The sequence below is a fragment of the Schistocerca gregaria genome, chromosome 8 (genome assembly GCF_023897955.1).
Source record: "Schistocerca gregaria isolate iqSchGreg1 chromosome 8, iqSchGreg1.2, whole genome shotgun sequence".
Lineage (NCBI taxonomy): Eukaryota > Metazoa > Arthropoda > Insecta > Orthoptera > Acrididae > Schistocerca > Schistocerca gregaria.
The window spans coordinates 480,107,420-480,131,408 of record NC_064927.1 but is presented as its reverse complement, the minus strand read 5'-3'; the positions used below and the strand labels follow the sequence as shown (position 1 = coordinate 480,131,408).

The window sequence follows — 23,989 nt, the reverse complement described above, 5'->3', positions numbered from 1 at the left end:
TATTTGCCACAATTTTTTGCAAAAAGTGAACACCAATTCATTTAAGGTCAAGTTTTCCACTGTTGTCATGCTTGCAGTGCCACCATGTGTTTTGTACGTTATCCCTATCTTAACTTTATTTCCTGTTGCTTAGGTTAGAATTTACTGACTGGTAAAGAATTTGTGCCACTTTTTCTGCAAAAAATCTTTAATTTTGTTGGAAGGGTGTTTATTAGCAACTTAATAAAAACAATAGCAATGTTGAAATTTTATTAAAATTATACAAGCAAAAGTTTTTATCAAAAATTATTGCAGGAGTATATAAGGTATCTGCAGTACGTCATGAATATAAAACATTAACAATAAATAATAAAAATCATAGTTGGCTCAGATTAGAAGGCAGCACAGCAACATTTCCAGGCCCAGGGCCTACAGTCGTTTCATAATGCCTTATTTTCACGTCAATTAAGCCCATGTTTGGCGTCATGAACTCGCGTAAAGTATTTACACCGTCTCTTGGCACGCGGTCAAAGGGGTAGCCCATGCTGCGGCGATCTGGGTAGAGACGCTTGTGCAGTCCACAGTAACTATGAGCTGCACGACAGTTTTGTTCTGGAGGGGGTTGCTCAACCTGGAAGCAGTGTCACAATTTTAACTGTTAATGTTCCACACATAAGGTAGTGTTACATATATTCAAGACTTGTTAATTTAAGTAGTGCCTCAGTATATCCACAGAACAATGTAGCAGCTGAAAACCTTAACATTTTGTGCAAAGCCATATGAAACACTTTGTAGAGTCCTTAATACTGCAATAGACGTATTTGGGTGATCTTGCTGAAAAATTGAGGGGTTCGAGTATTATCTGTAAGTAAACTAATATACCAATCTGCAATGTATGAACACATTCTATGCAAATTATACTGTTTATAATTTGAATAACTTAAGTGGTCGAGTACATGCATTGTTAAAATTAACAACCACGATAGCAAATTTAATGGTACTTCATAGACAAATTGCTTGAAAAACTTAAGCATGCATTTTCTTATAAGCACTTTAAATGCTCATAAGAATATTTCTAAAAGAATCTGAAGTGGTAGTCACTTCAATTACAAACTGCAATAAGTGTGATGTGAATACTTTTTGCATGTTACACAAGAAGGAACTGGAAGCACATTCAGTGGCCAGCAGATCTGAGATGTTGGCACCACACGGTTTTGTCTTCCAGATAGGATGTCCATCAAATAATTATGGGGAATTAATAACCTTTAAGCACTGGTATTGTTTGACAAACTACTTTCAATGAATTTTCCACCTCATGCACAACCTACGAGAAATTGTTTATAGCAATTTATGCTGGAAATGGGCAATTCAAACAGCTGGCAAAAGAAAACTCACCTTGTCTATACTGCCATCTGATACCATTACAAAGAACTCAGCCGGTAGGCCGCCTTGGCGCCCCTTTGGTATCAACATGTGTTGTGGCCATCCACAGCCACAATAGGTGTATTCCGCCACCTGTTGAGACACTCCTACTCCAGTCAAATTGCGGAATGTTCTCTCAAATGGTATTGTTACTGATGATTCATCTGAACGGCGCTGTATGATGTTGCTACCACTTTTTACTGCAAAAGGGACAATTTACCACTGCATTTATGTGAAAAACAAACAATTGGATTTATAGATAAGGTGCAATGGAGTATTATAGACTGGAAGTAGACAATAAGTTATAAATTTCAGTATTATTACATGGTGGTGAACAAGATACTGGCTTCTTTCAATAGATGGGACTTTAAGTAAAATATCTTAAATTGTACATCAGTGTAACAAATTATGGCTTATTTCCTTTGATATTGTTCAACACCTGTTAAATTGCCAAACACACAGAACAATTTTTGGTAAGGTGTTTCACAGCATATCTTTATGGAAACTTCAAGAATTGATGTTTCATACACAGTTTGTACTTCCACAATGAAAATTTTTCACATTCACATTAAAGTCCAAGCTGCAGTCACTTTGAAGTGTACCTCCATCATGTAACAATACCTGAAGAATTTAGCAGGTTTAGGAAAGCATAAGATCCAACACACAAGAAAAAATCTGAACAATGAAGTATCAAGTCTTACTGACTTAAGATTATAAGTATGGAAACCTGTCTTACAATTTTAATAGTATAGTTTAAATGTTCTGTTTGCAGTTTTGACTTACAAATCATAATAGCTGTGTACAGACCAAAGATCTATTTTTGTATTTTTCTTCTTCATTCTTTCTGCGAAACTATTGCATCATGTATCTTCAATGCAACACTTAAGTTCTACTAAGTGAAGTATTTTTACTCGCAGACTGGGCTTTGAGTTACAACCCACTGGGCATAACTATCAAAATTTGTTTTGGAGGAATTTTGAGACAAGGGAATTGCTTTGTGGTGATATCTTTTATGAATATGATCTTCAAGTATTTTCATCTAACAGTTTTATCATAATGAGACTTTTTCAGTCTTAATATGCATTATACATCTGCTTATAACAGTAAATACTTACACTGCACAGAGAACTTGTCAATTTCAATGAAGAGGGATCTCTGGTCTCTTAACAACATTGGAAGACCTCTTTCATCATACTTTGGTGCCATGAAAATTCTCACAGTTCCTGCTCTTTGGGGTCCTTTATTTTCAACCTACAAGTATCAATTATGTTAGTTTGTTTTCATTGAATAGCAAATTGTAAAAAATTTGAAGAGGATTGATACATACTTGTATCTTAGTGACAAACGGTGCATGCTGCAAATGTGTGAAACGAACGAACACTGGACCTCGTGGTGCAAAGTCAAGTCCCCTTGAAAGATCAATATCATTTTGCTGCCAGTATGTGACGAATTCATTCTTTGGAGCTTTCTCTGATATGACTTCAACGCCAGTGACATGAACATAATCGAAGTTTAGCTGAAAAAATAATTCAATAAAATAAATTCATAGTTTCACTGCAACATGTTTCCAACAAAGTGACAAACTACAGACCTTACACACTATACCTTCAGACAAAATGTATTACACTATCACACTCATAGTAACTGAACAGTAGAACATAGATTAGTACTTGTTCCATGAAAGAATGAAGCCGTTGCAGGGAGATAGAAGTGGAAGAATAAAAGTATTTGAAGAGGTAGTAATAAATGACAGGTCTAGAAAGAAATTAGACCACCCTTTATCTGTAACTTTCTGTATTGGTGGTTTTTTCTTTTGTATGTTTGCTACCTATAGCAGCAGAGATCCCAGATTTTTTGTTTTCATGTATGTTTCTCAGCTTCTGTTTGGTACCTCAATTCATGACCACTGAAACCACCAAGTTATTTGTGCTAAATAAATAAATACAAATTTTAACAGTGTTATTGATGATAAGTCCTCAAGTGAAACTAAACCGATTTCTGACATTGCCAAGGTAGTTTTATAGCCTCCCCTGCTGATCCTTGTCTATATAAAGGATTCAAGAGAATCTTCACTCTCATCCTAGGCTGTTTGCAGATGTCACCATTTATCGTCTAGTAAAAGTCATCCAAAGACCAAAACAAATTGTGAAACTAATTAGGTAAGATGTCTATGGTGTGAAAATTTGTAACTGAACCTAGATGAAGTGTGAGGTCAACCATGTTAATGTTGAAAGGAATCCATTAAATTTCGGTTACATAATGAAGCCAATCAAATCTAAATGCTATCAATTCAAATTGATAGTGGGGAATTACAACAATGAGCAACTTAAATTTGAACGAAGACAGAAAATGTTAAGATTGTGAACTGAAGACTGCAATTTATTGGCAGAACACTTAGAAGATGCAACAGACCTACTAAAGGTACTGCATACACTACAGTTGTCCATCCTCTTTGTATTACTGCTGCACAGTTTGGGAGCTGTACCAGATAGCATCAATGGAGAATACCAACAAAGTTCAAGGAAGAGCAGGATGTTTTTATTATTGGGAGAGGGAAGAGCCACAGGTATGCTACAGGATTTGCGGTGGATGTTGTTTAAACAAATTCATTTCTCATTGCAGTAGACTTGTCGAGAAATTTCCGTCACCAACTTCCTTCTCCAAATGCAAAAAAATATTTTGTTTATTCTTACTTACAGAGAAAACTTAACAGAACAAGGGACACCATAGTCTGCAAAGGAAGATATAGGTGTTCATTTTTCCATATGCTGAGGCTGGACCAATAGAACTATTGTTAAGATAGCTCGAACCATCTGCCAGGCACTTTAGTGTGATTTGGAGAGTATCACTGTAGGCATTGACGCAAATGCTGGAATTTATTATTTCACTCCAGACTTATGAACATTATCAAACACCTTTTGGTTTTAACTAACTGAAACAGTAATTTCAGAGGCTAATTGTAACAAGTGACATGTAGGGACATGTAACAACACAATGTTATCACTTTTGGAGGGAAACAACCTATGAATAGTTTTTTCATTTTATTTTTCTTTGGGAAGCATTTTTAAATTTCAAGGAAGTTTAAACATTTTATTCTATATGAATTTATTTTCCAAGTGTTTTGATGAACTGAATTTATGGTTGAATTAGGCCGGTTCGTAACTTGATAGCATTTGTTTTTACGCTCTGGTTGCTATGGGCTTATTTATGAACTGCCATTTTCAGTTTGTAGCTCACTGTTTCTGTTTGGGTTTCCATATTTTTATTTTGTCATATGGAGATAAGAGCTGTGGATGCTAGGAAGTGGAGTGTGAAGTGGTGAAATCTGAGCACTTGTTACCTCTTTTTTTGTTTGAGTGCAATATGCCAACAGCCTTTCTGCAGCAGTAACACCAGTTCCTTCAGATCACTGTAGTTAAGCACTGTCAAGCTGTATGGGTAACCATCCAGGCTGCTGAGCACTGTTAGCGAGCAGGATGCACTCAGCCCTTTTGAGGCACACTCAGGAGCTACTCGATTGTGAAGTATCGACTCCAGTTTCAAATTGACACATGGCTGGGAAAGCTGTGTGCTGAGCACATGCCCTCCATACCTGCATCTAGTGACGCATGTAGGCTGAGGATGACATGGCAGCTGGTTGGTACCTAGTCACCTTCATGCCTTATTCAGGCCAACAGTTTCAAGTGCAGTGAAGGGGGTGACAGCAGCAGAGGCAACCAGGAATATTTGCACAATGTATGGCAATCATGCATTTGATAGCACAGCAAGAAAAATTGTTCTGATTTTAAGGATGTTTGTGTTTACATTTGTGACTATTAGGGAAGAGCTTTGGGGTTTTATGAAATCTTTCAAATTCGTTAATACAATGTCATGAAATGTCTTCAGTCCAGAACTGGCCAATATGAGTAACTGACCATTCTACTATGAAGTGACATTTCCATGCAATGGGGAAGGTATAAAAAAAATCTGGTGTGTGGGTACCAATGAAATAAATAACAATAAAAAATCTGTGGATGGACATGTGCATCTCTGCTTACTCTTCCTGTCAGCTCATTGACAGGAGCTGCAGCAGCAACCATACCTGCCTCAGATTACTACCGACAATGAGAAATGGTGTCTCTATGCTAACATAAAACCAGGAAAGAAATGGTTGAGCCCAAACAGAACAGCAACTTCATGTACAGAAACATGTGTGCATCTGGTGGAACAGCGACAGTGTCTCACTACAAATTGCTTTCCTGAAAGTTTAACTACTGCTCTGCCCACATTTATTGCTAACAACCAATGTGTCTTCCAAATGCTATCCAAAAACGATCAGGAGGATTGCATGAAGTGGTCCTACTTCACAGTAAAGCCCACCTGCATTCTCCTAGACTGACATGACATTGTACAGGAGATGTAATGCAAAGTCATTCCACAACCTTATTCACCTGATCTTGTGCTCACATTTTCACCGTTTTCTCCTCTATTGAACGAAGTCTACGGAAATTCCTTTCCAGATGAAAACTTACTCCGAACACAGCTGAAATGTTTCACCACAAAATCACACCATTTCCAGTCATGGAATAAACGTTCTCACCATTGGTAGTCCAGTGTGAACAGTAAAGGAGACACTATTACTGATGACCAAAGTCATATGTGTATCTGTTTTTATGAAGTTTATGCACAAATGCTACAAACTCCTGCACCAGTCCAATACACAAGATTGTTAACATATCTGTCCGATTTTAACCTTCAGGTAATTTCGAAATGCAAATGCATTTGTATTTTATGAATTACACAGTGACTGGAATTTTTTTTAAGCAGTTACTGATTGACATTAGAGGCCCTGTTCATTATTTGACATTTTTGGATTCGTGTGAATAGGTAGAGAATGATTGTATTCTATTAGCCACTACTTTATGGAATTAACATTTCTTGAACGAAACTGCAGTTGGAGCAGTAACATTTAACTGTGCACCTTGTTAAGTTTGTGCCCCTGCAACACTCAACTACAGTTATTTAAAGTTTTTTCAGGATCTACTTGAAATTCATTAGGTAGCTGTATTTGTTCTTTTAAACCAATAAGGCAAATTTTGACCTGCATCCATTTTAAAAATGTTCTTAATAATCATCTTTATCATAGATGTTATACTCCATAAATCTCTATTTGGTGATCCTGTGTATTTTGTGCATTAGCATTGCTTGTTAAGGGAACAATTAAGGGTCTGTTTGGCTTACCATTCAATTTAAAAAAAAAAAAGAAATAATTGTGGGCGTCAGAACATAATTAGATCACTATTATATGAACTGATGATTTACATTGGTCAAGACCTGTAAAAACAGTATGTATTTCAGGCAATCAAATTATACCATACCTGCTGGACAGTGTACCTAGGAAGAACCTTCTTGTGCTCTTGGAAGATGCCATCGATGAAAGCATGCCACCTGTAGAATATAGGATCCCTCATTGTCGTTGCTGGATCAGCAATGACCCCAAATGTTTCCTGTCGTGGAAGAATTATTAGTGAGAAGTGAATAAAATGAGACACCCTACAGAAATTACCTTTAGGGAAATTTTCTTTAGAAACTGAATTTCCATTAATTTGCTTTGGCTTATCCCCCACTGGTGAAATTTTTGTCTCGTTTGACACTGACAATATTATGAAGTGTGTACATCAGCTGCCGATTCATAATCTTTTATGCATGACATTGCAAAGCTTATATTTTGTAAGACATTGTAGCCAATTTTTTCTGATCACTATGTATTCCTGTCTATGCCACAAAAGATGTTTTCTATACATACATACACTATAATTTACTTTGCACACAGAAGAATTTACATTTTAAGGTTCTTAAGAAGCAGAATATGCACTCACTAGATGTCTGGCATCAGGATCATGGCAGAATCCCATCATAACATGGCCAAGGTTGTGTAGATCGCCATACAGATTGGGGTTTATAGACAGTATGCTTGCATCTACGATGTTACCAAGAATATCTATACCGTCAGTTTCTGTCAGTTCAACAATTTGCTTCTTTTCCTAAGAAAATGGAAAGTAAAACATTACTATGAATTGAACCAATAAATCGGCATGTAAAATATGTGTAATGAAGGGATATTTAAACCCTCAAGAAAGGAACAGCATTCCTAAAACAAGAAAACAAAAACTTAAGTGAAAAAAAAGCGTGGTGTAGTGAAAACAGTGGCGGGAAGTAGTCACAAAAACAGTCATACTGATATTGTTAAGCGTGCTTTACAAACCAAAAAGGTTATTTATGATGAAAGAAATGTAATATCTAACTCAGAATATGTCAAAACTACAAATAAATTTATGTGGAGTGCAGTAAACCCCAAAAAAGAACAAAACCATCAAGAAAATATAAAAACCAAAACAAAGCACTAGAAACAGTACACCAGTTAAATCAAGTAAGTTTTCAGCACTAGATTCATCCAGAGAAACAATAGTTTTAGCTAAAGTAAATATAACGAAACCTCCAATGAAGGTCGTAACAGAAAAATTGTAACACCTAAGCACAAAAAAATTTACTGTATGCCGACAGCCATGGAAAAAGCATTTCAACTCCCCTTCATGAAGCTTTACACAATGAATATTCTGTATTTGCTGAACTTAAACCAGGAGCTACATTACATACTGTAGCCAAGAATTTATTAGAAACAATCTGAAAAAAAAACAACCATGCTTTAATCATTGGTGGCACCAATGATGTTTACAAAAACAAGAGCAAGTCGGCACTCTCGGTTTATAGGATGTTATTGCCAAAACTGAACAACACAAATGTTAACCTAAAAAAACTTACCAGTGCGACTTGGTCTCCTGCAGTGGTCTTGTGGTACTCCAGAAGTGAAGTGCTAGAATTTAGAACTGTAGAAACTATGTAAAAAACGAAATGATGTGCACATGCGAGACATAAGCAAACAAACATGAACACACCTGGCACAGACCTAATCAGAAATGGAAAGCTCAAGTTAGTGAACCAGATAATGGAACTTTGTAAAGAGCTGTATAAAACCATGGACTCCATTTTAGACTATAACCAACAAGTTTTTTAGGCTCAACTTCAAGCAACACGATTTTGCTGCACTAAACCCCTTAGATTGGAGAGAATCCTGGTCACATGCCAAAGGAACTGACTTTGACGTGAGTAAATTGTCATTACAGAGCAGTGTTAAAGACTCTTGCGATAATTCAACTGATTCAGAATACCATTTCACAGTGTCGTAAAATATCAGTGCCATTTAGGATTATTCATTGAAATATGCAGTATCTTACGAATAAAAATCTGCTGTACGAATCTAGATGAGAATTCGCCACACCTCTTAGTATGAGGGTCACTCCAAAAGAAATCACATTATTTTTGTAAAAATACAGTTTTCGTTCTGCATGTGTGTGAAAGTTTTACAGTGTGTAGATACATCCTTACCACTTGTTTTTGAACTTATTTCAACCTGTTCTCGTGAGTGGCGTAGTCACACCATGTCTTCAAGACGGCAGCTACACTCGACATTCGTCAGAAGCAACGTGCTGTCTTAGAATTCCTGTGCTATCAATGAGACAGTACGAAACATCCACAAGAGGTTGAAAAAAGTGTATGGAGATGCTGCTGGTGATCGCAGCACAGTTTGTCGGTGGGCAAGCAGGTTACGTGATGAAAGCAGGCAGCAATATTGAGGATTGCCCTCACAGTGGCAGGCCTCATACTGCACACACTCCAGACAATGTGGAGAGTTAACGAATTGGTGACTGCTGACAGACACATCACAGTGAATGAACTGTCAAGCTTCGTTGGGATAGGGGAAGGCAGTGTTTGCAGAATAACATGTCGGCATTAAAAAAGTTCAGTGCCAGGTGGTTTCCCAGGATGATGACAGTAGCTCACAAAGAAATAAGAAAAACAGTATGCAGTCAACTTTTCGAACAGTATGGTGGAGATGAATTTATTGGAAGAATTGTGACAGGTGATGAAACATGGCTGCATCATTTTTCACCAGAAATGAAGAGGTAGTCAATGGAGTGGGATCATTCAAATTCACACAAGGAAAAAATTCAAAACCACACCGTCTGCTGAAAAAGTCATGGTTACAGTGTTTTTCGATCCCGAAGGACTCTTGCTTGTGGACATCATGCCAAGTGGAACCATCTGATGCGTATGTGATGACACTGAAGAAACCTAAAGCTCTACGAAGTCGTGTTCAACCACATTGGCAAAAGCAGAATGTTTTGCTGTTGCACGACAAGGCATGGCCTTCCGTCAGTCCGATCACAAAACTCCAATGGACAAAAAACACTTGCCTTACAGTCCTGACCTGGCGCCATGTGACTCATCTCTTTGGAAAACAAAGGCTCTTCGTGGAACAAGGTTTGAAGACAATTCTCTTGTGCCCACTGCTGAACAATGGCTCCAACAGGTTTGTAGAGAATTTTACTATGCAGGTATACAAGGCAGTGGTTTCAAGATGGCGTAAGGCAATCGAGAGGGATGGAAATTATGTGGAGAAACGAATATGTTGTTCCTAAAGGATGTATCTACACACTGTGAAACTTTCAAACATGTAGACCAAAAGATGGATTAAAAAAAAATTGTGTGCATTCCTTTTGGAGTGACCCTCTTAATTACATGAGATGGACTAAAGGACAGTGAAATTGAGTATTAAGAACTAAATGGTTGTGTGTTAAGATAGTTACTGCAGGCTGCATCACAAAGGGGGGGGGGGGGGGGGGGTGGAGGTGATAATATTTGTGAAGGAACATCTCCCATTTAAGATTATCCGATTTGTTAAACAATACTGCAAAGAAGGGAGAACTCAAATGGCTGGTGTTGTGGTCCACATAAATACTCGATCAAGTAGGTTAGCTAAGCATAAACTAATTGATATGTACTGCCCACCAAATATAGGTGTGTTGTACTATCTTGATAGACTGAACAGGGCAATTAGAAAAACAGGCCCCGCTGACCTTAGCATAGCTGGAAAGAAATATTGATGCAACTCACATAATCTCTCAAATATAGTGAACTCTGACACTAGAGTAACAGAGCCAAGCTCCAGCAAGATAAATTATGTAATAGTCAACAAAATGTAAAAGACAGTATTAACTTTCAGAGTGTTGATTTTAATTACTCAGATCAGTATTATCAGGTGTCAGAATATTTAAGGTCTATTGTACTAACAGCAGCTAAGGTAATTAGGAAGCAGATCCTGAATAGCACTAACTTCAGAGCCTTCAAAACGAAGTTAGCAAAGAAGAAATGGGACACTGTTTACTAAACTAAAGGGTCAGAAAACAAATGGGAAGAATTTTGTAGGACCATTTGGTTTCATTTTGCTTTAGGGCACAAAAAACAACTGGTGTCACATGTCCAAGTCAAAACTATAGGACATGAACACAGAGGAGTTCAACTACTGTATGTCTGCGTCTGAATGGACAATAGGAAACAGCTAAAAACAGACATGAAAAAAGGGCTTATAGAAAACTGTACAGAATCGGAGGTCCAAAATTAAAAATTAAATGGCCTTCAACATATTGCTTCAGCAGAGAAAGATGGGGTCAACAGCCCACATGTCGTTCGCTAAAATGGCTGATAAATCAGAAGGCAAATTCTAGCTGGAACATATTGGGCGTAATGTGAACGAAGTGGAGGGGTAGGCCCACTTAGCAAATGACAATGGCTAAAAAGGCAGTGCCCAATACACATTGGTGATGCCAAATGGACACCACCTCCTGACAGACTGCAACACAGGTATCATCGGAGGTAATATAGGTACTTGAGAGCCGAGGTACGAAGACTGCAGCCTTGGCAGCTTCATTTCCTGGCACACCGACATGACCAGGGACTCTCAGAAACATCACAATGGCTTGATCAAAGGTGAGGTTTTCCTGGACGTGGTGCATTAAGGGATGAGCAGTGTACAGCACACATGGACTTTGGAAAGTACTGAGTGAGTCCGAGCAGGATACAAATGGGAAGCTGTATATAAGAATGTACTCCGTGGCCTGATACAAGGTGAAGAGCTTGGCTGTAAATTCAGAGCAGTGTGCCAGAAGCCGTTATCGAAAGAGACAGGTGCCAATGATGAAGGCACACCCAACCCCACAGTCAGTCCAAGAGCCATCAGTGTATACAAAGGTAGTATTACAAAGTTCCATGTGAAGGTCATGAGACTGAAGGTGATAGACCGAGGTTGGAGTAGTGTCACTAGGAAGCACATGAAGGCGAAAGTCAACAAGAGCCATTTCACGAAGCCAAGGTGAAGGGTTCACAACCACTGGGAAAGTTGCAGTTTGTGTGAAGTTAAGCCACTGTAGCACGTGGCTAAAGTGGACTCCAGGATGTAACATAAGACGGACAAGCCACATACTGATCTAAGGAATTGTCAAAGAAAGAGGCACAGAAGAGGTGACAAAGCATAGCAGACAAATGGCATGCATACCTGCTGAGGAGAAAGTCGAGACAGTAGGACAGCAGCAGCTTCAGCGTACAGACTAAACCAGGCTAGTGTAAAAGGCACCTGTGGCCAAACGGATAATATGATGGTGGGTAGTGTTGAGGGAGCGTAAGAGGGATGGGCGAGCAGACACGTGAACAAGGCACCCATCATCTAGTTTCAAATGGACACAGGACCAGTGCAAACTGAGGAGGGTGGTTCCCTTGGCACTCCATTTACCTGGATAAAGGTATGCAACAAGACGAAACCCACATGCACCTTGAAAACTTTGCCCTGTTTTCTTCAGGCATTTTTACAAGACAGACACCCACAGAAGCCCCACGTGTAAAGAGTACAGAGGATACTAGTTCTCCAGCTTGTGTCATAGGCCTTCTCCAAATCAAAAACATAGCCACATTCTGCGATTTCTGCAGAAAACCATTCAAGACATGGATGGACAAATTTATGAGATGGTCAACTGCAGAACACTGCACACTCAATCCACACTGTGCATTGATTAGTAGATGTCTAGACTCTAGCCACCACGCCAACGAGGCATAGATTATGTGTTCCATCACCTTGCAAATGCAGCTGGTAAGAGAAGGGGCTGAAGCTAGAAGAAAGGTTCTTGTCCTTACTGGGTATGACAATGGCTTCATGCCAGCATCCAGGAAATGTGCTCTCTGCCCAGATGCGGTTGTACATGTTAAGCAGAAAATCTTGCCCACAAGAGAAAGGTGCTGGGACATCTGAATGTCTATGACGTCTGGCCCTGGGGGTGGAGGATGTGGATAAACAAAGCAGGATCTAGCTCCGTCATAGTAAAGATGACACTGTAGCACTGACGATTCGAAGGAGAGAAGGGTATCACCCGAGCGGCCTCAACTAATTTCTGATGGAGGAAGGCAGGGTGATAGTGCGAAGAACTCAAAACTTCTGCAAAATGGCGGCAAAGGTGTCAGATTGCAATAGAATCCACGATGACTTCGTCAGTGACTATCAGGCCAGAAATTGGGGAATGGATCTTTGTCGGAGGGCCATTGGAGGTTTGTCCACACAACAAACAAAGGTGTTTAACTGTTGAAACAACTAATTAATGAAATCCAGCTGTCTCTTGCTATCTTGAAGAACATGACACTTTCCACTAATCTATTTATAATGAAAGCAGTTTGCCAGTGTAAGGTGGCTGTTAAAAATGCAGCCAGCACATTTAGATGTGTAAATTGCATTGTGGCATGCCTCCGACCACCAAGGGAGTGGGTCACAATGTGGTCGAGAGGAAGTGCGGGGGATGGAACATTCTGTAGCATTAAGGATAACTTTTGAGATATTCTACCTTGTCATCACAGCTGGGGAAATCTTGCTCTTCAAAGGTAACCAGGGAGGAGTAAAGCTGCCAGTCAGCCCCACAAAGCTGCCATTTAGGTGTGAATGCAGGTAGGATAGGTGTCAGCAAATTGATAGCACACTGGAAATGATCACTCTAGTAGGTGTCAGGAAGAATGGACCACTCAAGATGGGCAAGCTGGGAAGTGCAGGGGAATAGGTGTGCGAGGAGTCCGAAAGGAAAGTGGGTGCTCTAGTATAAGGGCAGAAGAGGTTAAGTCAGTTAAGAAAGTCACTTAAGAGGGTCCTGGGAGAGCCCCAAAGGGGATTATGTGCATTAATGTCACCAAGTAACAAAAATTGGGGAGGTAGCTGCCCAGTAAGTTATAAGTAGTATGCCCTGGCAACAGCAAATGATGTAGGGACAAATGGTACAGAGGGGGAAGAAAGTCTGGCAGGGGAGGAAAAGGTGAATTGCAACAGCTTGAAGATGGGTAGTCAGCAAGATCGGCTGACAGTGTCATCCTGTATGAACAGCATGACAACACCCACCCCCCCCCCCCCATATGAGGCAATGGGGACTTCAGGGGGAAGATCAAAACCTATCAGTAAAAAATGTGGAAGCTCAAAGCAGTCTTAAGGACGCAATTTTGAGATCTCTAACAGCCTGCGCATGAAGAAACACTGGACACACTTGACAGGTGGCGGCATGACCGCCATTGCAGTTGGTACAGCAGGGAGGAGGTGGTGGACGATCACCCTCTTGCACATTCATATTGCAGATAACATTTGGTTGGGTGTCAAGTCATTCCATTGTGGATTAACATGATACTTGTAGCAGCACATCGGGTTCAGAATGTGTGGTTGGACGATGATTTCATAGCCTGATTTGAGATTGGATGGAAGCAACACTATTAAAGGTGAGAGAGAGTGCAGGTGGGCACTAAGTAAGACTACCCTTTTCATTGCATGATGAATGGCAATGACACACTGATCAGGAAGTTAAGACTGTTTCAGCCTCAGACTGTTGAGCAGCCTGGTGTAAATTACACCACAGGAGGAATTCGAAGTTCTGCAGGCCTAGACATGAACAAGGTAACAATGGAGAGGCGAGGGAGCAAGCAATTGTTAAGCTTGAGAATCAGAAGTTGTCTCCAGAAGCAAAGTGTCATTCTGTGAATGGGAGCAGGATTTCACAGGGCCATAAATTGCATCTACACCTTTCTGAAAAACAAACAGATTTACCGGGGTGAAGAACTGACCGTTTTCAGTACGTGAGACCACAAGGAACTGTGGTGCAGCAGGAAGTGTGTCTGAATCCTTAGCCTCATTGCATTAAAGTTTTGCAGAAGGGGAGTGGGAAGATGATTGATGCATGATGAGGACATTTGCAATGATTGCTAGTGTCTCCGATGGCATCCTCCTTCCAACTGGGGCCCTCTTTGCAGGGGGGGGGGGGGGGGCACCAGCTTTAGGTGATTGTTCACACCCCCAAACACCTGACAGAAGGACCAATCGGCAATTTGGGTAGATTGCAGTTCAGGCAATCACCCTTCCATGGACCCGGCCTGTGCCAGGGGTATGTGCAAACCCTACCTGCCAACCTGGGCTGGGAATTGCATGTTACCCAGTAACCTGTTACGTGTCAGACACATGGGCACTGAGGGAGGAAGAAGAATGAAGAGGATCCTTTTACGCTGAAGCAGAGACCCATGAGAAGGGAAATAAAGAAAGGAAAAATGAGTGGCATTCTGAGCTGATATGCAAACAGTTGCACCTTTGCTTGTCAAACATTCCCAAGAATACCCTAGCCATGTTCCCAGGTCCACTTCTCATGGTCTCGCAGTAGCGTTCTCGCTTCCTCAGCACGGGGTACCGGGTTTGATTCCTGGCGGGGTCAGATTTTTCCTGCCTTGACATGACGGTGTTGTGTCTACACCATCATTCATCCCCATTACGGTCGGAGGAAGGCAATGGCAAACCACTTCCACTAGGACCTTGCCTAGTACGGCGATGCAGGTCTCCCGCATCGTTCCCCTACACTCCGTCACAGAGTATGGGACATCATGTTCCAAAGGGAGGGAAAAAATAGAATGAGGATACGGATCAAGCACGGAATGGAAAACATGCTGCAATGACAGGGACCCCATAGTAGCCTAGCAAGAGCCCATCAATGAGTGGCGAGCCCCCTGGGGGATTATAGGACAGTGCTGAAGCACTTTGACTGCTAATGCCCTCTCAAAGCAATAATTGGGTATGAACCAATTGTTGTCTTTAGAGAGTAATACTAGGCTGAAACGTACCCCTAGGCTGATTATGGCAGAATATTTATGATTCTGACTGTGTGTATAAGGAGACAAAGCTACATATATGAAAGGAAAAGTCATATCAAGCCAAACATATGGAAGACAGACGTTTTACACTTGAGGAAATGGGTGAACAGTGATGGAATAGAGCATTCGGGCAATGTAAGTAAGGCATCCTACATACTAATCAATAAAAATTGTAACGCCACCAGCAAGGGACAGAGTGAACCAGTTAGCATTAGGCAAGAGGGCCAGCTAGTTGAAGATCCAAATGAAGTATGTAATTTGTTCATTAAGCATTTTATCTCTCCTTTTGACCAACCAACCCTTATTATAGATCTACAGGCTGGCACACCAAATGATGTCACAGAAGGTATAGAACTAACTTATGGAGGCATATCAACAGGAAATATGTAACAATACAATAGCTGAAGACCAAGTATTCATCTGGCTGGGATGGTATGAAGTATGGTGTTAAAAAGATGTGCCAATGAAATAACTAAACCCCTTACACATCTTGTCAGGTTGTATTAATGGAAACATACCCAAATGCCATAAAAATAAGTATTTCAGCCAATCCATATGAAGGAAGTAAAGAAGTAGTTTCAAATAATAGACTGGTATCACTAATCCTTACCTTCAGTAAAATACTTGCAACAGTTATCCTATCACAACTCAACATTTTTCTCAAGATACAAAATGCTTACCGAATTGCAGCATGGGTTGAGCAAAGACCTAAGCATGGCCCCTGCTGTTACCAGTTTTTGCCATTAAGTATATAGCAATATAGAACAGGGTATGCAGACAGCCAGAATATTCCTTGACCTAAGCAAATCTTTTGACTCAGTAAACCATGAAATCTTAAGACTGTGGGCGTACAATATCAGTGGTCCACCAATGAAACTTCTATCCACCTATCTGGTGAATTGGAAACAGTGTACCGAACTCACACATCAAATTAACAACACCACCATAACTTTTGAATCCAGAAGTGAAACGGTGACAATCATTCAAGGCTCAATTCTTGGACCTATCCTCTTTTTAGCATAAATTAACGACATTGTAAACCCCATTAACTCACATTGCAAATCATGCTGATGACACCTCAGTTTTATTTCATGGTAAATATTGTGAGGAACTGAAATTTTCAGAATACTAGAATTAAGTTCATATTTTCATGTACAAGTATTAAAGGTCAATGTGAATAAATCCCAGATGCCAATATTTAAAACTGGCAGCTCACACCACTCGTGCTTAAATGACGTATGGGGCATAGTGGCAGAGGAAGCAAATGAGTGCATATTTCTAGGGGTCCACCTGGACTCAACCCTTCGGTGGATTAGCCACATTAATGCTGTATGTAAACAGTCAGAAATGGGCTGTATCTTGGCAAACTATCCAAAATGGTGCCCACCCTTACACTTAAAACTGGATTATTGGGCAATCTATCCCTATCTTCACTACTGTATAGAAATATTGGGGGGGGGGGGGGGGTGCTGCTGCTGCAGGCATTCACCATAATAGAGTAATGTTGCTAAAAGAAAAAGAAGAGAGGGGAAAGAGAGAGAGAGAGAGAGAGAGAGAGAGAGAGAGAGAGAGAGAGAGAGAGAGAGAGTTAAGGACTATACATGGACTAGACTATAATAGAGGGTCTTGCTGTGATGTTTTCAGACAATACAAGTGCTTCACCATATACTCTTCTCTTTATAATTTACTTTGTCTCCCAGAAAACTGCAGTAACTAAATGTAGTGACATACCTGACCACAACACCAGGTCCACAGAAAATTACTATGGACAAACAAAAACACTAAAAATGATGGACCAAAGCCCATATACTAATGGACTGATATGGCATAATGAACTGCCAGACCCCATGAAGAAACAGTAATAAAAAAAGCAACTTTGATCCAAAACTAAAATAATTCTTAACTGAAAAGCATATTCACTTGGCAAATTTTAGATGTTTAAGAGCTGTAACATAATGTATAAAAATAATTAACTGTATTAATATGTAAGATTTATTTTGACAAGCATCAATTTACTGTTTAACTACATGACAAGAATGTAAAATCTATGTTTACAGTATGTTGATCTTTTTGTTACTGAAACAAGAAGTAACATTTTCCACCAAGTTCTATTTTAGAATCTACACTGGCATGCACTACACTGCACTATCAGCACAGGCACTTCATAGGGGCCAAATGGCTCTACAATGACTAAGAAATCAAAATCCACAAGAGGGAACTAATACTAAATATGCAAGTCAATCTGAGTGGCAAAACACCATGCACCTTCAAAGACATGGACAGGGATAGCTTGACCACAGCTAGCATGGGCAGCTGTGGACCAACCACTAGGCAGAAACATTATGTTCAAGGTGATGTCTGCAATAGTTGAACTCAGCATAAGCACTGGCCTGCTCTGCTCATGACTATTCCCCAGTTAAGCTTCTCGATGAGCCTGTCTGGCCATACTACACATCACATGCACCTTCCATGATGTGTTTCTGTATTATTCCACTGTGTTGCTGAAGCCAGCTCATCTGCTGGTAGGCATACCAAAGTCCTTACCCTCTTAAGGCCATGTGGGGCTGAAAATTACCCTTTCCTGGTCACAACCTCCAGCACAGAACTGAAGAACATGCCAGCAGTTTGGCCAAAGAAGTCAATGCAAACATTACATGTTTCAGTGTAAAGGCAAAAGGGCACAGATGCTGAGGAAATGGGGGTCCACTGATGTGCATCCACAGAAGGAGGGGGTGGGGGCAGTTGCATGAACAGGCTGGTTTGAATACAGCTGCTTTGAAAAGCAGCATTAAGGGCCAACTTATTCAAAGACATAACACGTGTAAATAAACACTAAAACTTCCACTTGTAATATTGGTACAGGGAAACTTTATTGTTATTAATGATTTATTTGATGAAAAGACCTACAGAAGGTGTTAGCAACAAAATCCAACTTTCAGTTTAGAAGTTGTTTCAATTTGTAAAGTCAGCATTGTTGCTAGGTGTTTTTCCATGTTATGTTAATCATATTACTTCAGATTCTTTATTCTAGAACGATTAACATTTTAGAAATCTAAGTTCTGTAACTACTTTTAGAAAACAACTCAATTTATAGTTTTTAAATAATGCTTTAACCAGTGGTTTAATTTATACTTCCATTATTGTAACCCATCCTATGCCATTAGCAACAGCACTGGCATCCCACTGTTTTCCCAGTTTTTATCAAGCCCTGTTTAACATTTGTGATTATGTTTTCAAGAATAAATTGTTTCAGCTAGATCATTTCACTTTACATTAACAACTAATTGCCTGCCAATATGTCAGATACATGATTCCAATGATCAAATGGAGCAAAACGCAGTGCATAGAGATTGAATCTTCAGTGTCAAGTATCAAAGCTAAGTACTAATTTTCATTGCCTAATAAAATGGTTTCAGATAGATTATACAATGGCAAGACAGATTTTGGGAACCAGGTTTTAAGTTTTAAGACATTTCCAGGGACAGATGTGGACTGACCACAATCAATTGGTTACAAACTGTAGATTAAAACTTAAATTGCAAAAAGGTGGCAATTTAAGGAGATTGGACCTGGACAATGTGACTAAACCAGAGGTTTCACAGAGTTTAAAGGAGAGCAGAAGGGAACAATTGACAGGAATGGGAAGAGAGATACAGTAGAAGAAGAATGGGTAGCTCTGATGGCTGAAGTAGTGAAGGCAGCAGAGGATCGAGTTGGTAAAAAGACAAGCTTGTAGAAATCCTTGGGTAACAGAAGATATACTGAATTTAATTGATGAAAGGAGAAAATATAAAAATGCAGTAAATGAAGCAGGCAAAAAGAAATACAAACGTCTCAAAAATGAGATCGACAGGAAGAGCAAAATGGCTAAGCAGGGATGGCCAAAGGACAAATGTAAGCATGTAGAGGCTCCTCACTAGGGGTAAGAGATACTGCCTACAGGAAAATGAACGAGACCTATGGAGAAAGAACCACTTATATGGATGTCAAGAGCTCAGATGGAAACCCAGTTCCAAGCAGAGAAGGGAAAGCAGAAAGGTGGAAGGAGTACATGTAGGGTCTATAGAAATGTGATGTACTCGAGGACAATATACTGGAAATGGAAGAGGATGTAGATGAAGATCAAATGGGAGATATGATACTGTGTGAAGAGAGTGACAGAACATTGAAAGACCTAAGTCTAAACAAGGCCCTGGGAGTAGACAACATTCCATTAGAACTGACAGCCTTGGGAGAGGCAGTCCTGAGAAATCTCTACCACCTGCTGAGCAAGATGTATGAGACAGGTGAAATGCCCTCAGACTTCAAGAAGAATATAATAATTCCAATCCTGAAGAAATCAGGTGTTGACAGATGTGGAAATTTAGTATCAGTTTAATAAGCCACGGCTGCAAAATACTAACACATTCTTTACAGACGGATGGAAACTGGTAGAAGCTGACCTCAGGGAATATCAGCTTGGATTCCATAGAAATGTGAACACTTGAGGCAATACAACCCTACGACTTATTTTTGAAGATAAATTGAGGAAAGGCAAATAGACGTTTCTAGCACTTTCAGATTTAGAGATATGCTTTTGACAAGGCTGACTGGAATACTCTCAAATTCTGAAGGTGGCAGGGGTAAAATACAGGGAGCAAAAGGCTATTTAGAAGTTGTACAGAAACCAGATAGCAGTTATAAGAGTCTAGGGACATGAAAGGAAAGCAGTGGTTGGGAAGGGAGTGAGACAGGGTTGTAGCCTCTCCCAGATGTTTTTCAATCTGTATATTGAGCAAACAAAAGCAAAACGAGGATAATGGAATGTAGTTGAACTAACTTGGGTGATGCTGAGAGAGTTAAATTAGGAAAGAAGACGCTTCTAATAGTAAATGAGTTTTGTTGTTTGGGAGCAAAGTAACTGATGATGGTCGAAGTAGAGAGAATATAAAATGTAGACTGGTAATGGCAAGGGAAGTGTTTCTGAAGAAGAGAAATTTGTTAACATTGAGTATAAATTTGTCAGGAAGTCCTTCTGAAAGTATTTGTATGGAGTGTAGCCATGTATGGAAGTGAAACATGGATGATAAATAGCTTAGACAAGAAGAGAATAGAAGCTTTTGATATGTGGTGCTACAGATAAGGATCAGTTGGTAGGACATGTTCTGAGGCATTACGGCATCACCAATTTAGTATTGCAGGGCAGCATGGAGAGTAAAAAACTGTAGAGGGATACCAAGAGATGAATACACTAAGATTTAGAAGGATGTAAGCTGCAGTATGTACTGGGAGACTAAGCAGCTTGCACAGGATAGATCAGCGTGGAAAGCTGCATCAAACATGTTTCAAGACTGAAGAAGAAGAAAACGACGACAACAAAATGGTTGTATTATAGACTACTTCAGCAGTGTAGGTGCAAACCTCACTGGGGCTTCAAGTCTGCAGGTGACAGCAAGGGGCATAAACTGTGAGGCATGCTACTTTAAGTTTAACTAGCAACCAGAACAACAGTGTTACCAACCCTGTCATCCAAGACCAGAGGACTGTGGCAGTGACATTAGAACAGCGCATGGGCATAACTGACTTGCATGATTGCTACGCTGCTTCCTATTGTCATCCACAAATTGCCAACCTTTGCGGCCCACACTAACACCTGGAAGTCATCCCTACAACCAGCTCAGTGACCAGACCCCATGGCATCCCCAGAAGGGATACTCCATGTGCCATGGTGGTGTGTGGCATATAACCAAGTACAACAAACCAAGGAGAACACATCTTTCACTCATGTAAATGTTATACCAGACTGCACACACTGACCATCACCTGGTACGTAGACAACTGAACAATGTGCCATGATGGGAAGAGGCAGACACTGAGCACTTCATTTGTGACTTATGTACACAAGAAGTACTCCTGCATTTAAGAAGCTGCAGGGAGTGGGGCAGTTTTCGTTCTGTTTTATGTAACACATCAAGTTCCATGTCCAACATGATTTTGAATGTGAAATATCTAATGCCAATGACAAGTTGCTAACTGTTATTGGACAAGACTCCAGAGAAGATACAACAACACCAAGAATAGCCATCAATGGCAGTTGATGTGGAGGACAGCTCTATTACATACAAGAAATTTAAAAATGCATTTATCATCAACAACTACTTGCTGCCCAAAAACAAGATCCACAAAATCGACATGCACTTTGCCCATGGATGCTCCAGGACCAGCAAAGGAGGAAACTAATGGAGCCACAGTTTGCTTCTGTGCACAAGCCCACATCCGACATTATGTTTTGATCTACTGCAGATCAGTAGACCTGAAGTAGCACAATACCTTCACAGAAGCCATTCCCAGAGCACCCAACAACTGCAGTGCATGCAACAACTGGGAGATGACTCGACAGCATTGCTCTTATGTGGCAAGCATGATCTCCTTGACATTGTATAGTCCATCATGGGCAGGGAGGGGAGAGGGTGATCCACAGCAGGGGAGATGCAGTCTGGCCAACACATCCAGACAATATTCCAGAAATGTAGGTCAGCAACTGCAGTGGTTATAACACCTCATACTGTGAACAGAAAATCTGACTGGGTTTGCAGAAAGTCTTCAGTATGAACAGAAGAGCCTCCTGCCAGTCGAACTCTGCCTGGGGCCCCACATGAAGCTATGAGAATGCTGAGCAGTGGAGTCTTAATGGTGTTAGCAAAAATTACTGAGTAAGAGAAACAACCTCTGCAGTTTGTGGGTAGTCCTGTCCGACAGCTTGGAATGAGATACAAAGACATCAGTGGCTTTGTCAGGGATTAGGGGGAACGTCTTGCCTGCGCATGACAACGGGGATTTTTGAACTCTCAAACTAATAGCTAGCACTTCGTTTTCCTCTTATGAGTAATTGCACTGCATGGCAGAAAATGTCTCATGCATAGGCGACGGGCTGTTTGGTGCCATACAGGTTTTTGTCAGACAGAATTGCATCTGTGCCATGATGGAACGTCACAGGCCAGGGGTAAAGTTTCACTGTGTAAAAGTAGCGAAACAGGGAGCAGAGCATGAACACTGCTTGAGACACTGAAAATCCCATTGATCAATCTGCAGACCAGATGAACGTGAAGCCCATCTAGCAATACGCAATACCAATTTAGAGGATGGTAGATGTGCATAGCCAAGAGGAGGGGGGTGGGGCTAACTGGATAATACAGAACACCAGAAATCCTTCAAGTTCTTGGGCACTTGCATGTTTATTTAAGTTTTGTATGGGCATCCATTGTAAAAAGGCCATCTTTAATATGAAAATGTACAAGAGGCACACCTTTGAGGACAGAAGACTTTTCAGCTGCAATGAAGGGAATGCTGCTCTTGTACGGCTGGTTAAGAACATGTCAAGTTAACAATGTAACAGATAATATCTGTAATAATCTGCTCCAAATTCTGTCAATTTTTGGTGAAGACGAAGTTCTGGAAGGCTAGCAATTTAACTAGTGAAGCCCAAAGGGGATATTTATTAGTAAGAGTCATTGTGACAATCCAACAGCAACTGAGTAGACATGACAGAAGTCACTGCATCAAATACTTATCTCCCAAAAACTCCAGTCACACCACCACCTGTGGAATGATAAATCCAGGACGTTGTGGATTGACTGTGTTTAAAATTGTTGCAGTCACATGGTACTATCTGTCTTTAGACATCACCGAAGGGGGAGGCCCACTGACTTTAGATAATAGCAGTAATTAAGGCTTAACCCTGCCAAATCTCTACTTTTACCTTGTCACACATGGCAAAGGTAATGGGGGAGGGTAACAATATTTAGTAAGTGTTGACAGCTGAAGAGCATAATGCTTAAATTTTCAGGCTGTCCAAAAGTACTCTTAAACAGGAGGCCTTATGAATGTATGAATGGATAGGGAGTCCAAATTATGTATTCAGTGACGCAACACATTTTTCACAAAGACAACCGTCTGAGCAGTTTTTGGCAACAGCGAATTTACCACTAATAATTTGAGCAGCCATTCCACTTTCTTATAATGTGCACAGATGGAGAATTGCCCCTGCGAATGAACACACCATTTATTCCAAGCCCCAACTTGACAACAGCTGTTGCAATGCTGAGCAATGAGTCTGTACATACCTCAAGTAACGAAGCTTATCGTCTCTCCCATATCTACTTTAAACTCGATGGGCCACTGCTCCATAAACTTCAGTGAAACATGCTGGGGTGCTCCAAGTGGAAAGAACATCCCCACTGTCCAGTGAAACCACAGGGGCATCTGGCGACTTACTCTCAGCTTGCCAACTGCAACGTTAAACCTGCTACGGCTGGGAATTATAATGCTGCAACTAATTTAACCCTGAGAAGTTCAGCACAGATCACGGATCTGTCAATGACATCAACACAGTGACTCTGCAGAAGGCAAGGCCATCCAATGGGGATGCTGTTTACCATGCCTTCACAAACTGCCCCCCATTTATCAGCACCTCCCTTATTACTGTCGTCTGCTTATAAGAGTCAATAATCAGATCAATGTTGGG

General features: G+C 40.4%; 1 protein-coding gene across 4 annotated transcripts in view; it reads right to left on the bottom strand.

Moving 5' to 3' along the window:
- Positions 1-235: 235 nt before the first annotated feature.
- LOC126285354 (phenoloxidase 2-like) overlaps positions 236-23,989 on the bottom strand; it is a 92,521-nt gene continuing 68,767 nt past the window's right edge. For all 4 annotated transcript variants that reach the window (XM_049984674.1, XM_049984672.1, XM_049984673.1 and 1 more), the window contains 6 exons: positions 7,260-7,424; positions 6,759-6,887; positions 2,729-2,917; positions 2,517-2,652; positions 1,375-1,601; positions 236-610 (listed from right to left, as the gene is read on the bottom strand). In XM_049984674.1, the coding sequence (XP_049840631.1) occupies positions 356-610; positions 1,375-1,601; positions 2,517-2,652; positions 2,729-2,917; positions 6,759-6,887; positions 7,260-7,424 (1,101 nt within the window). In that variant the 3' untranslated portion in view covers positions 236-355. The remainder of the gene's footprint in view (positions 611-1,374; positions 1,602-2,516; positions 2,653-2,728; positions 2,918-6,758; positions 6,888-7,259; positions 7,425-23,989) is intronic.